The sequence below is a fragment of the Symphodus melops genome (assembly GCF_947650265.1).
Source record: "Symphodus melops genome assembly, chromosome: 12".
In the NCBI taxonomy this organism is placed as follows: Eukaryota; Metazoa; Chordata; class Actinopteri; order Labriformes; family Labridae; genus Symphodus; species Symphodus melops.
In genome coordinates, this window is record NC_136702.1 from 4,289,116 (window position 1) to 4,301,796 (window position 12,681).

General features: G+C 44.2%; 1 protein-coding gene across 2 annotated transcripts in view; it reads right to left on the minus strand.

The window, feature by feature from the left end:
• Positions 1-10,426, minus strand: part of plekhm3 (pleckstrin homology domain containing, family M, member 3) — a 32,759-nt gene extending 22,333 nt beyond the window's left edge. The window contains exons 1-2 of one of the 2 annotated variants that reach the window (XM_079358152.1): positions 9,889-10,426; positions 439-1,539 (exon numbers count right to left, since the gene is read on the minus strand). In XM_079358152.1, the coding sequence (XP_079214278.1) occupies positions 439-1,539; positions 9,889-10,411 (1,624 nt within the window). In that variant the 5' untranslated portion in view covers positions 10,412-10,426. Of the gene's footprint in view, positions 1-438; positions 1,543-9,888 lie in introns of both variants that reach the window. The other variant, XM_079358151.1, reaches the window with a different exon arrangement.
• Between the last annotated feature and the right edge of the window lie 2,255 nt (positions 10,427-12,681).

The following is a 12,681-nucleotide window of genomic DNA, read 5'->3' on the forward strand; positions in this document are numbered from 1 at the left end:
ACTGCTCAGAAAATGTGTGCTCAAACAGTCATTGTTTGGAGAGTTTCCCTTCATGACATCACAAAGGGCTTTAGCCCCTCCCCCAGGTGGGTGACAGTTCAAAAAAAGAGAGATACAGGGGGAAAGATTTAAAAAGTTTTAAGCATTACCTTTAAATATTGTTTTAACTTTTTGTACCAGAAAAAAAAAACATCAGGTCAACATGAATGGCTGAACATTTCTCCAGATGGAGACAAGCCTACCAGGCTCGTACGTCTTATCCTGTCTACTCGCAGGCTGATTTAACACCAAAACAAGCGGGATTGTCAAAGTTTACCAAAAGTTTAGCAAACATTAGCAACAGAATTACAACTTTATGGCAAAGACTGTTCTGTGTATTTTTCGGGTTGGTGTGTTTTTGTGTGTGTGCGTGTCGGTGTTCAGGTGTAGGCCATCTACCTGCACATCTGAAGCTCTGAGCAGTGAGCCCCTTCTCCACAGCCAGACAGGTGAGAATACTGAGGAAACTGGTGGTGACTGACTGCCTCTTGGCTCTCTGGGCATCCCTCTGTCTCCTCTCTCTGGATGGTTTGGTTCTCAACAGCACCCCCTGGAGGCCTGGAGCTCCCTCCCCTGGTCCTCCTTCCTCTTCTTGGGCCGGCCTCTGCGCTCCGACCGCCTCCTGCAGGGCCTCCACCCATTCTTGAGCCTTGGTCTGATCATCTGCCCGCAGTCGGAGCACCTCTTTGGGGAAAACGACCTGGAAACTATCACCTCTATCTGTCCATTGCTCTCCGTTCTCTGGCTCCTGATCGTGCTGCACAGCCGAGCAGGAGGACAGAGAGTACTGAAGCACAGGCTGGGACACGGACCCTCGGCCCTCTGTGGCGAAGGCCCGGAGAGCAGATCGAGTCAGGACGAAGGTGAAGGCTCTCCAGTTGTTCTGATCCGTCAGCTTGTGGAGCAGACCAGCTTTGAGGACGTCCTGGCAGCGCTGGGTGAATAAAGGAAGGGTGGTGGGTCTGCTCAGGACGCCTGGAACAGAGAGCGACGCCTCGGCCGAGATGGGGGTGTCGCTGTCTCCATCAGGCCTGGTGTCGAGCCCCGAAGGAGATGGCGAAGAAGAGGGGGACATGGGCGCGTTGAACTTTACAACCTGTTGGTTTTCTGATCCACTCTTACGCTGGCGGTTTTCCTGCCTCACAGGTCGGACTGCCTGCACCTTCTCCCACATCAACCGCCTCCACTCCATCGCCTCCCATTGGCTGGCCGCCCTCAGCTGGAGACGCGTGCTGTTGAAGAACAAAGCCTGCAGCGTGCGTTGGTCGGTGGGCTGGGTGATCTGGCCCGGCTGGCTGCAGGGAGCTGGTGAGATGACGCTCTGGCAGTGTGACAGAGAGTAGGCGGTTCCCAGCTGGCGGTTGGCGCTGCTGTCCAGAGTGTAGAGCCGGAGCTCGCAGGGTGTCAGCTCAACGTGGCAGCTTGTCCAACGGCCGCGGGGCCCCTCACGCTGCTCCATCGCACCGCGCTTCACCACAGTGCTGCTGCTGCTGCTTTTATCTGCTCGACAGAGACACGTAGAAGAAGGGAAACAGGGAGACATTAGATGATCAGAGGTCGAGGGTTGAGACAACAAGTTTCATTCTGAAATAAAACCTTCAAACAGGTATCAGTCTTCCTCTGAACACAACAAGTTACTTATTATATCATCAAAAACTGACCTGTTTTGACCATCTTGATAAAAAAAAATACCGTGTCATTGGATCCATACAAGTGCTGTAAAAAGCTTTAAATCAGCATCTTATTAAAGCAGAGGAAATGGGTTATTTATCTCCAGGTTTGACAGGTTGATGCCAGCGTTCTTTCTCGATGTTCTTTTCCACCTACATGCTTCTTGTATTTTTAGTGCATTCCTTCTGAACAATAAAATGCATCACCCCAAGTCTTTATATAAGAAGTGGAAGCAGTTTCTGGGTCTGTGACGCCAATAGTGAAAGCGCATACACCTGCATTTTTTCACGGCCAGCAGGGGGCAACTCCGAGAGTGCATAAAGAAATGTAAATATAAACAAACAATGCTGTTTTTACTTCACCTTTTAAACTTTTTATGACTCCATTATTATTTTGTAAAATGATCTTTGTGACCGTGTGAAGCTCTTTGGTGTCTTGTGGTTTTCTTAGCATCGTCGTAGCCTTTTCCCGTCGTCAGCCATTTTTCCCGTCATGCCGATGCTGCCTGTTGAGGGACAAACTCTGCTGCTCGTTCATTATTAGCCTCGTCTTTACAACCGTTTGTCCTCACTAATAAGCCATGCTTCTGTGAAAGCTCGGCAAAACATTTTTGGCTCACACTGATCTATAAAAAAATAAAAAATAAAAAATAAAAAACACTCCTGAACCACAATCTAATTTAAAACCATTGATCTGAATACTAACGATGGTCATTCCTGCACTTGCAGAATTAGCTTCAGGAGGTGCTACAAGGCGTGAAGGAGAAGTGATGTTCTTGGCTTTGTCGAAGAGGCACTTTGACTTTGAACGTTAGGAAATACAGATCAATGTTTAGGTGTCTTTTTTTGCTGCAGAGATGATGGGAGGAATCATATTTATGCTTTTTTTTTGCCGTGACTGGACCTCCATGGGAATCTACTGTGAACTGACTGCTGTGAATCCAAGCTGACCACAGCTGACATCCTACACACGAGGAAAACTTCAACACTAATGTACAACAATTTAGGACACTACATTTTCCATCCAAGGCTAACTTCATGTTATTAAACTGCAACGTTTTCTATCCTTTGATGAAACGTTTTCTCTGACTTCCCTCGAATCTGTACCCGGTTTTTATCTCAGTAACTTGAGTCTCGCTCCAGTTTCCTGCATAATGCTACTTATCAGAGGTTTGCAGAGCTTTGGTATTTTGGTAAGAGATAGTCATGCACGGGTTCTCCTCTGAGAAGATTTCGTGTCACCACAGCAGGAAGCACCGTATTGTTAAGGAGGCCACTGGGCAAACAGTTCCATGTCTATATCTGAAGGCTGGACGCACGCCCTCTCCTTATTTCACCTCCTTCTCTCCATGCTGCAGCTGCTCGAGACGTTTGTTTTCACCGCCACTGATTTCTTTCCTGTCACTGTGATTATTGTGTGTTTCCTCCACGATAGAGGAGGGGTCCAGACTGAGGAAGACAACAAGCTCAACCTTTGCCAGGAAGAAAACTGGGCCATGAGTAACGCTTCCTAACCTGTCAGAATATTACACAAGAACATCAGATCTGACCTTTAGACACACTGCTTTTATACACTGAGTGTGTTACAGAGACTGTGTAGGTACAGTCCTACACTGCCAAGACTTTCTTTCACATTGGACCATGAAAAGAAATCAGTGTTTTCCACATAATGGATTCACATAAGGACACATGAGGACATCAGCGCATGCCACATGCAGAGGAGTTGATGATTTATTTCAACAGAGCAAGCGTCGCCTAAAAACAATCCAGAGTCGAAGCGCAAACTGGTTCTCATGTCGCTGACACTGAAGCTTCAGTGTTTAGCCAGCTCTGCGCTGGTCTGTAAACCGTTCTGCGTTCCAACGGCTCTCCAACTTTCAGAAGCATCTCCAACATTCATTCTAGTTTGAGCGTGTTTTCAGGTCGTACAGCTTATTAGAAACATGCAGAGGCTTTGTAAGTTGGTAGAATCAGTTATATCTGAACCTGTTCACGGCAGCATTCGTTGATTTGCCGTTTGCCTGGCAAACCAATGGGCATGGGGAAAAAACGGTCAGGTTAGGGTGCCGCCTACTTCTCTGGTCAAAATAAAAACAAACCATTCGGCTCCAGAATCAAAACTTAAAAGATAATTTAAGGTCACTTAAATTTTTCTCGGGATCAATGATCGATCTATCTATCTATCTATCTATCTATCTATCTATCATCTTTTGAGATTTCGTTCTGTAGCTGTCTATCATATTGGACCTTTAAATACAAAAGCGAGTTTCTCAGTGTTTTTCTATTTGCATGCAGCGAGGCTCTGCATCACGCAGTAAGGTTTACATTCAGTTGAAACTGTGAAAATGCAGCGCTGGTTGAGGTCCTTTAATGAGCAGACAAGTTGACTTAAAAATAACAACAATCACCGTACCCCACCCCCTCGACCAATCACACATACTGATTCAATTATGATCCCCTCCAGCAGGAGCAGTCTAATGGGCACACGGTGCATTCTGCTTCTTTAACGCGCTAAATTAGTGGAGGAGGGAAAGTCTCAATCTTTCACAGCTCCTGTTCACTGGATGGTGGAGAGTCAAGTGCCTCATCAATCTTATCAAAACAACAGCTGACAAGGCGTCACCCTGGGTCTCGGACTTTGCATGTTAACAAACCTTTCACAAAAAAGGAACAAATGAATATGCAAATGAGCTGAGTTGGAAAATAAGTCTGGCTGATTGGCAGTCGTCACGCTTGGGAGGGTTGAGATGAGAACGAGGCATTGTGGGGAGCAAAACTGCTCTGTTCAATTAGCCTTCATCTTCACCTGGTAGGTTTTGACACCACACTCCAGTGTTAGTCTGATAAACACACATACAAGCCTTCAAGCAGGATTAGCCCTGTTCTCAGCAAACTAACCATCCGGCACCACTTCCCCTCCACTCTAACGGGACTCTAAAAACTCGGCTTCAGCTTTGAACGAGCCGGCTAAATCACATCAGGCGGCCTTTCATAACGTCACACGTTGTATTATAATCTAACAGAGTCAGGCTGCAGTCATACACAGGTACACCATTCATTGTCAAAACAATACCACTTTTAAAAAGACACTTAGACTCAGGTTCTTTATTGTCCCACAACGGGAAATTGTTATTGCAGTAGGAGCACAGAAGACGAAACACATGGACATCATCACCATAGAAACAAAAATAAAAATAAACTTTAGAAAAATCAGGCAGCACAACGAGATAAAACCAGCTAAAACAGCGTAATAAGATCAGCCAAGAGCACAAACCAAAAAGGGAATTCCTACCAAGTTATTAAAGTGCAAAGTGAAGGTGTGCAAATGTGCAATTCAAGTGCAAAAAGAGTCAACAGGTGGCTAATTGTTGTTTAACAACCTATGACTGTTATTTCACCGATGCTTTAAAAAAACTTCAGATCTTCAGTCATCGCTTCAACCAGAGAGAAAGAGCAACAAGGCGCCCCAAAAATCTGGTTTTGTGACAGCTCTATTCACTAGACTGACGATGTCCCAGCATGCACTGGGAGAGAGGTACTGTAGGGTTAGACCTCCAACTGTTTATTAAGATGGACGTTTATTGTATGGGCCATAAACCCACAGGGCACAGGTCAAACTAAATGAAAACACATCAGATACTTTTACTCAAACTCTGTATCACCGTTATGTGGTGAAGTCATCGTTTTGTTCGGAGAAGTTTATTGAGTAATGTTTATGTACAGCGTGCAGTGTTCTCGTTCATGGTGGACATATTTTACAGCACAGTATATTTACTTACACTGAACATGTAGAGGCCCAAATAAGGACAAGAGCAAACTCTTCAGACTGTAAAGCACATCAGCTGTATTGTATGAGGTATATTTTCAAATGAACGACCCCTTGTGCTACATCATGTTCATATTCAAAAGCTATGTTTCTTCTCTAAATATGTTATGTGTGAGTTTGTCACCGGGATCAAATACAGGGACTTTTCTTGACTGGCCATTTGAAGGTTTTATGTGTCATGAGCACTGAGCTTCTAGTGCATTATGATTAAACTGTAATTAAAACACGTTTCTATATAAGTGACATTAGGATTTTAAGCAAGGTTGTGTCATTAAAAAAAAAAAATTATTGGGCAAGTTTCTAAAAAATGCTACATGAGATATGTGGATGCATGCAAAGTCAGCACAAAAGATGCAAATTGGCCCCATCAAAAGCAGATTGTGCCCTTCTGCAGCACAAACATGATAAAGATACAGCCTTGAATTACAAAGCCAAAGGAAATACTGCAGAGTTTCATTATTGAGGCAGGGACAAAAAAAAAACGCAGAGACAGACTTGTGAAACATAAGTCAAACAACGAGAACAGCTTTTGGCGACTATCTGAAATGAGACTTGACTTTATTGTTTGCACTCACATAGTGTACACACGGACACACGCAGACAGTGTGTGTTCAGCAAATATTCACAATGTCGGTCTGGAAAACATGGCCGTCAGCTATTTGCAGATAATAAACATGAAGCAAAGAGACTCCAGTGGTCGAACTGAATGATTTAGTCGATGAGAAATGTTTACAGCAGGCTGTATCTGAATGCATCATAAGACCAGAGTTCATGGATTCATGCTCTGGGTTTAACCAACGCCACATTTCTTATGTTTCCTGAAGCTCAAGACTCGAGGAAGTGATAAGTGTGATGATGCTTTCTCTCAATAACAAACGACTTTCTTCTGTGTGGTCGGTTATTCTACGTCTAATAGAGCCTGACCGATCAGCTGACCGTCGCTATCGGCTAATTTTATTGCAGAAATGCACCAATACTACGAGAATTTTTCACCAGTCAAATATAATTTCATTGTGTTTCATTGTATAACACGAGCAGTTCTCTTTGTGGATGTCACCAGGAGATTACAGAAAGTATTCTCACTCAGCAGTGATGATGTTCATGCAGTCATCGGGCCCTCATGTCTTCTTTATAGAATATCTGTGTAAAGGGAAAATGACTTGAGCTTGTATAGTGTGTTTTTCTAGTTTTTTTAAAATTCTATTTAAAGCGTGTTCGCAGAGGTCAGCTCGGCCGCTATGGTGATGATGGAAGGATACGCCGTATTTAAAACAAATTTAAGCACTGTGCGTGACTGTCTGCAAACCGCTTTGTTTGAGCACACCTTCGTCGTTCGCCTTCTTAAATCAGCCTGCAGCACACCGATCAGCTGTCTGGGTCTGAAGGCTTTGAAAGAGACAAAGAAAACAACCAGACACAAGGTTACATGAGCATGCTAAAGGATAGTTGTTGTTTTTCTAAGCAGACTACACAGAGGAGACTCAAACATGTGTAGACACTGGAGGATGGGAGCGAGCTGATGGTGACGGAGGTGTGTACCAGCTGCTGATGAAGAACCATGAGCTCGAAAAACGTCATAGTCATGGCCGTGACGCGTCAGCTGCATACCCGTTAAACATCTGTTGCTTCAAATGATGACAAAATGGGATGACTAAAATCCTGATTTACAATATAACCATCAGTGTAGCCCACGGAGCGTGAGCGCAGCAGGCGGATGAACACGAGCACTAATATTAAGTGGTTAGCAGTCATTACAACAACATAAAGTACACTTACATCATCAATGAGTCTTTGATCAGTTTCTTGTTCACATCTCTTTTAAACACGTGGTACAAATAGGTCCGTCTGCATTGGTTTACTACTTTATACATGCCAGCACTCCGACTGGTTTGTGAATAAAGGGTCATACAACCTCAAGAGAAAAACACAGAACATCCTATCCTGTCCCACATACAGCCTGTTTGGGCCCACTGTATACATAGACATATCATGTGTATGTAATAATAATCCTCATCTCCATTTACCATCTAAGCATCACCAGCTGTCACTAATGGAAAGGCAAACAGGCTGTTTCTTTTTTTAATGTGAATAAAGAGACGCGGCAAGGCCGAGCTAAATGACTCTGCATTCTGCTTATTACCGTCCCTTTCCTACTTCTCTGCTTTCAATGCGCACAGAGCCAAACTAAATAGCCCGATGCCTTTTCACACATATGCTAATACTAAATAATCCTGCCAGTATCAGGGCCCGGGTAATTGGGTTGCCTCTTCTCTCGCCTCATTTGAGTCCATTTGCTGACAGGATTACAGGCTATTATCCCTCAGGATCCCTCAGGATCTCCTTAGGCCTAAAACACACAAACAAATGGTGTGTGCATATATGTGTGTGTGTGTGTGTGTGTGTGTGTGTGTGTGTGTGTGTGTGTGTGTGTGTGTGTGTGTGTGTGTGTGTGTGTGTGTGTGTGTGTGTGTGTGTGTGTGTGTGTGTGTGTGTGTGTGTGTGTGAGAGAGAGAGAGAGAGAGAGAGAGAGAGAGAGAGAGAGAGAGAGAGAGAGAGAGAGAGAGAGAGAGAGAGAGAGAGAGAGAGAGAGAGGGAGAGAGAGAGAGAGAGACAGAGAGAGAGAGACAGAGAGGGAAAGGAAGAGAGAGAGAGAGAGAGACAGAGAGAGAGAGACAGACAGAGAGAGAGAGAAGGAAAGGAAGAGAGAGCGCGCCCTGTGCCTGAATGCTGACAGTCATAGCACAGCTGTGTCATTTCAAGTCATCATCATCTTCTGTCATTAGTGCTTTCTCTGAGGATGCTTCAGCATAAGTAGAGCACACGCCCCGATCTGAGGAACAAACAGTTCCAGACTTCTGTTCTCCGACGGACTCTGAAAGGCCGGGAAAGCTTTCCAGAGAACGGACTGTCGATCGGCGTGTGAAGGAGGAGGACATGTTTGTTTCTCACAGGTTGAGTCTGAGCGAGTTTGATCACTAAAGGACACGTCGGCGCCAATTAAGCAAATCCAATTTCAGTAAAAGGCCAGTGCTGAGAATTCAACACTAAACTCTAATACGATTAAATAGATAAAAATATGGCCCGGTAAAATAGATATTGCAGTATTTTTTAAACCAGCAGAGGGCGCTATCTGCTATTGGCTTCTCTTATAATACATAGGTAGCTAAGTGCCATAGAGATTTACTTTTTTACAGCCAGGAGATTTAGGGTGAGAGAGCGGGGGACGACGTCCCCACACGGTGCCAGGATCGAGAGTCGCACCAGTGTCGAGACGAGAGACTGACTTCTCCAAACACGACGGTGTCTAAAGACAATCACTAAAGCAGAAAACAGAGAAAAACGTCCACCTGGCCATCCGCAAATATCGCCTGCTGCCTCTGCAGCACCTGACAGAAGTATCACAGCTGGAGAGGACGACAGCTCCCTCCTCTCAAACACTCATTCTCACTAATCTTAACTTTAGTCCATCCAAGATGTCTCCAGCTGAGGAAGCGTTGGTGCTCAGAGCCAATCAAAACAGACTCTGTTCAGACTACATATAAGTAACACTTAGTGATGACATCTAGATGTAATTCAGCCTTATAATGTAACAGGGTTCAACAAAGGAGACATAAAGTGTACTGAATGTTTTCTTTATTCTAAAAAACACAAAGTATGAATCTTTCCGTTTCATTCATTTATAATTATTTAACTGTTCAAATATAGTTAATATTAATTCTGCAGGGCCGAATGATCATTTTCAAATTGGTGGTTAAATAACCCGATCTGTCTCTCACCTTCAGTCAGAGAGCTGCAGCTCAGGCTCCAGACATCCAACACATCCTCTGTTGGTTTGAGATACAGATTCAGCAAAGAGCGGCAGGTTAAAACACTGAGTTATAACTCATCAACGACTGAACTCCAGTGATGACCCTGATGAGTTTTACCTCGTGGTTTCATGGATGTTTTTATACAGTCACAGTTTGTTGTTGCTGCCTGATGAACTCTAGTATTTCATGTATTTAATATTCCCACAGTGGATGTTGTTTCTATTGTTTGTCAAAGCGCCTGTCTGGGATTCTTCATGTTTCTTGTCTTCACCTGTCAAACTAATTTCTCCTTGGGGACAAGGAAGTACAAGTTAAAGGGTTTCTACTTTTTTTTAGCCCACTTTCACAGTTGATGCAAACCCGTGAGATGAGATCAAATCAATGTCCATCTTTTGTTGTCCGGAATTTTCCTCAATATTAAAAAAGTACCGATTGAGTATTTTTCTTTGGACAGTTTCTCAACAGACTAATCGTTCAGCTCCCTCACAGACAGAACGACCTCTGTATAAATGAGATCACACGTAGACTGTGGATGTGAACTCACCCCCTTGCTGGTGGTTGAGGATCATGTTCTTCAGCGAGTTGCAGTCCACGGTGGGCAGACAGTTGTCTGTGAATGCAGACGGCCTGTAGTTGACATCTGACCTGGAGCGGTTGTGTCCTTTCTTGAAGGCTGAGTTGGTTGAGGAGTTGGCGGCGTTGTTGGTGCACTCCTTGGAGTGAGCTGCCAGGTCGTTGGTGGATCGCGCTCGGCTCCTCTTCCCATGCCTGAGGCCCATCCCCAGACCCAAAACGCTGAAGTTGTCAGCCCAGGCCAGACCGAGGGGCCCGACCTCTGGCTGCTCTCCAGCCAGCAGGCCCCACACACCGCTGGAGCTCAGCTTCCCCAGCGCTGCACTGGACACCTCATGCAGCTGCTTCGGCGGCCTGGAGGGCTGGAGGCTCCCTGTTTGAGCCTGGCTCGGACCTTGGCCTTGTATCCCATCCATGCAGTGGATGAAGTCTTCTGTGGCCTCAAGGGCCGGACTGATATCGCCCACCATGTCAAGCTGCGCAAGACCCTCCATGCCAGCGCCTTTCCTTAAGCTAGAAGTCTCACAACTGAATGGTTTTCCAAAACGAGCACAAAACGCCGGTTAGCATCCACATTGCCATTAAAGTAAAATAGCTGTCAACCTATCAAATGCATGTCCTTCAGGTATGTCCAGCAAAGATCCAAGAGGAGAGCAGGCTTCACAAACTGCTGACTGAAGCAGAGTCCTGCTCTCCCTTCAGGACATACCTTTCGTCCAGGGTTACCGTCTCCAGCTCTGAATGGAAAGTCGATTACTTCTCTGGGGGAAAGCTACGGCGGCGGCTTCACTCCACAGAGCATACGAAAAAAAAAAACTCCCTCAGCTCAGACGGACATATTCAGAGTGCTGGAGTCAGAATCAACTTTTCTTGTTCTTGATTTTCCTGTCAGGTGGCTGTGAGTTCATCTGATGGACACTTGTTTTTTTTTTTTGTGGCTCCACTGGAAGAAAGAAAGAGGAAACGGTAAGAGGAAGTATGCTGAAGAAAAACAAAAAATGGAAACACAGCTGTTAGTAAGAGTATCGTGATTCATCCTGTTCCCGAACACTTCTGTCAAATCTAAACAGACTGAAGTCAGATAAGAGCTTTAACAACTTTAAACATCAAACTACTCACTCACCCTCCCCTTACCCCCCGAACAGTCTCCTCACCACACTGAGACCAGAGCTTTTTCGTTCATCCTCCCTCACGTGTCCCGATGAAATAACACTGGACTTCCTCCTCAGCTGAGATTATCAGTGGACGGAGCAGTCACAGAGGAAGCAGGCCTGGGTGGGGTTCCCATCCATCGAGCTGACCGCCTGTCTCTTCTGATTCCCTCCACTCATCTCTCTCTCTCTCTGTCTCTCTCTCTCCCTCTGTCTCTCTCTCTCTCCCCCATTCTGTCTGTATCGCTTTCTTTTTCTCTTTCATTCCTGCTCTCTCACCCTCATTGATTTGATTCTCCTCCACAGATCTGCCTTGTTCACTTTCCTCCACATATGAATTATTTAAAGACCATTACATCACTGCTTTTCTGTTCGAGTCAGGCAGGCCGATACAGGGAATATTTCTGATCGGTGAGGATCTTCACCTATAGTTGATGTGTAGATACATCCCTGTTATTTTAATGCTTTTAATGTCAACTTTATTTATTGACTGTTTATTTACCTGTGGATTACAGTTTTCACACCAAACCAAAGATGCACAGCACTAGAACATTCAGAGCTTTAAAGTGAAACTGCTGACATGATCACTAAAGAGCATTTCATTCATAAAAACTTTATGCACACCTCTTTCGTTTAGATAATGAACAAAACAGAAAGTCATTAAAACTAAAGAAGACGATTTTACATCTCTGTGTAATAACAGAGACAAAATATCCTTTCAATAAATATGCAAATAATCTCTGAAGAATGATGCAGCAGTTTGACTGAGACATCAGCTGAAGTGCTTTCACAGCCTGCACCATCATTGACCAACATGTTGTTCATCATGACATCATCTGCCTGCTGCTGACACTGTTACTCATCACCTTTGAAGGAAAGCCCTGTCCACTCACTTATACCATCTGGCAATTCCAGCAAACATTACGACACTTTAGATCTAAAAACCGTCCTGGAGAATGTGGTCATAACGAAGTACAGTTAACGGCACGTCATTAAAAACAGATTTGATCGACGTTTGAAGTGAGTACTTAGCCCAACATCACTAAGATCACTTCTGCCTGAAAGAGAACTTTTCATATTTTCATCCAGTTTGGCCTAAAAATTCAAAATAAAGCCTGTGGCCGAGTGGTTAGCTTTCACGCCCCATGTACAGAGGTCGTAGTCTTCGGGGCAGGAGACCAAAAATAAATCTAAAATAAAGCCTTAAACCATCGCAGTTACAAATGTAAAATAATTGAATTCCAAACATGCGATTAATCATTATTAAATATTAAAATTTTGTGATAAACCACAAATAAAAATGTCAATCATTTGACAGCCCTATAAAAAAATAATCTGATCAGATTATAAGTAAAAACAATGAGCTACACCCTTATACAGTCAACATTATACATTTTACACAAACACCTAACATCCCACCTCAGAAAAAGGTTCTCTATACAAACATAGGTGGCAGAAAATAACTCCATTAAATAATAATAATAATAATCCAAACGCATATTTTATTGTTAAACACAGAGAGTCACTCCCCTACAACCACATTTTAGTTTCTGTGATAATCTCATTAATCTGAAGTTCACTGGTTGCGATCAAACTCAAAGATCTCTCTCTAT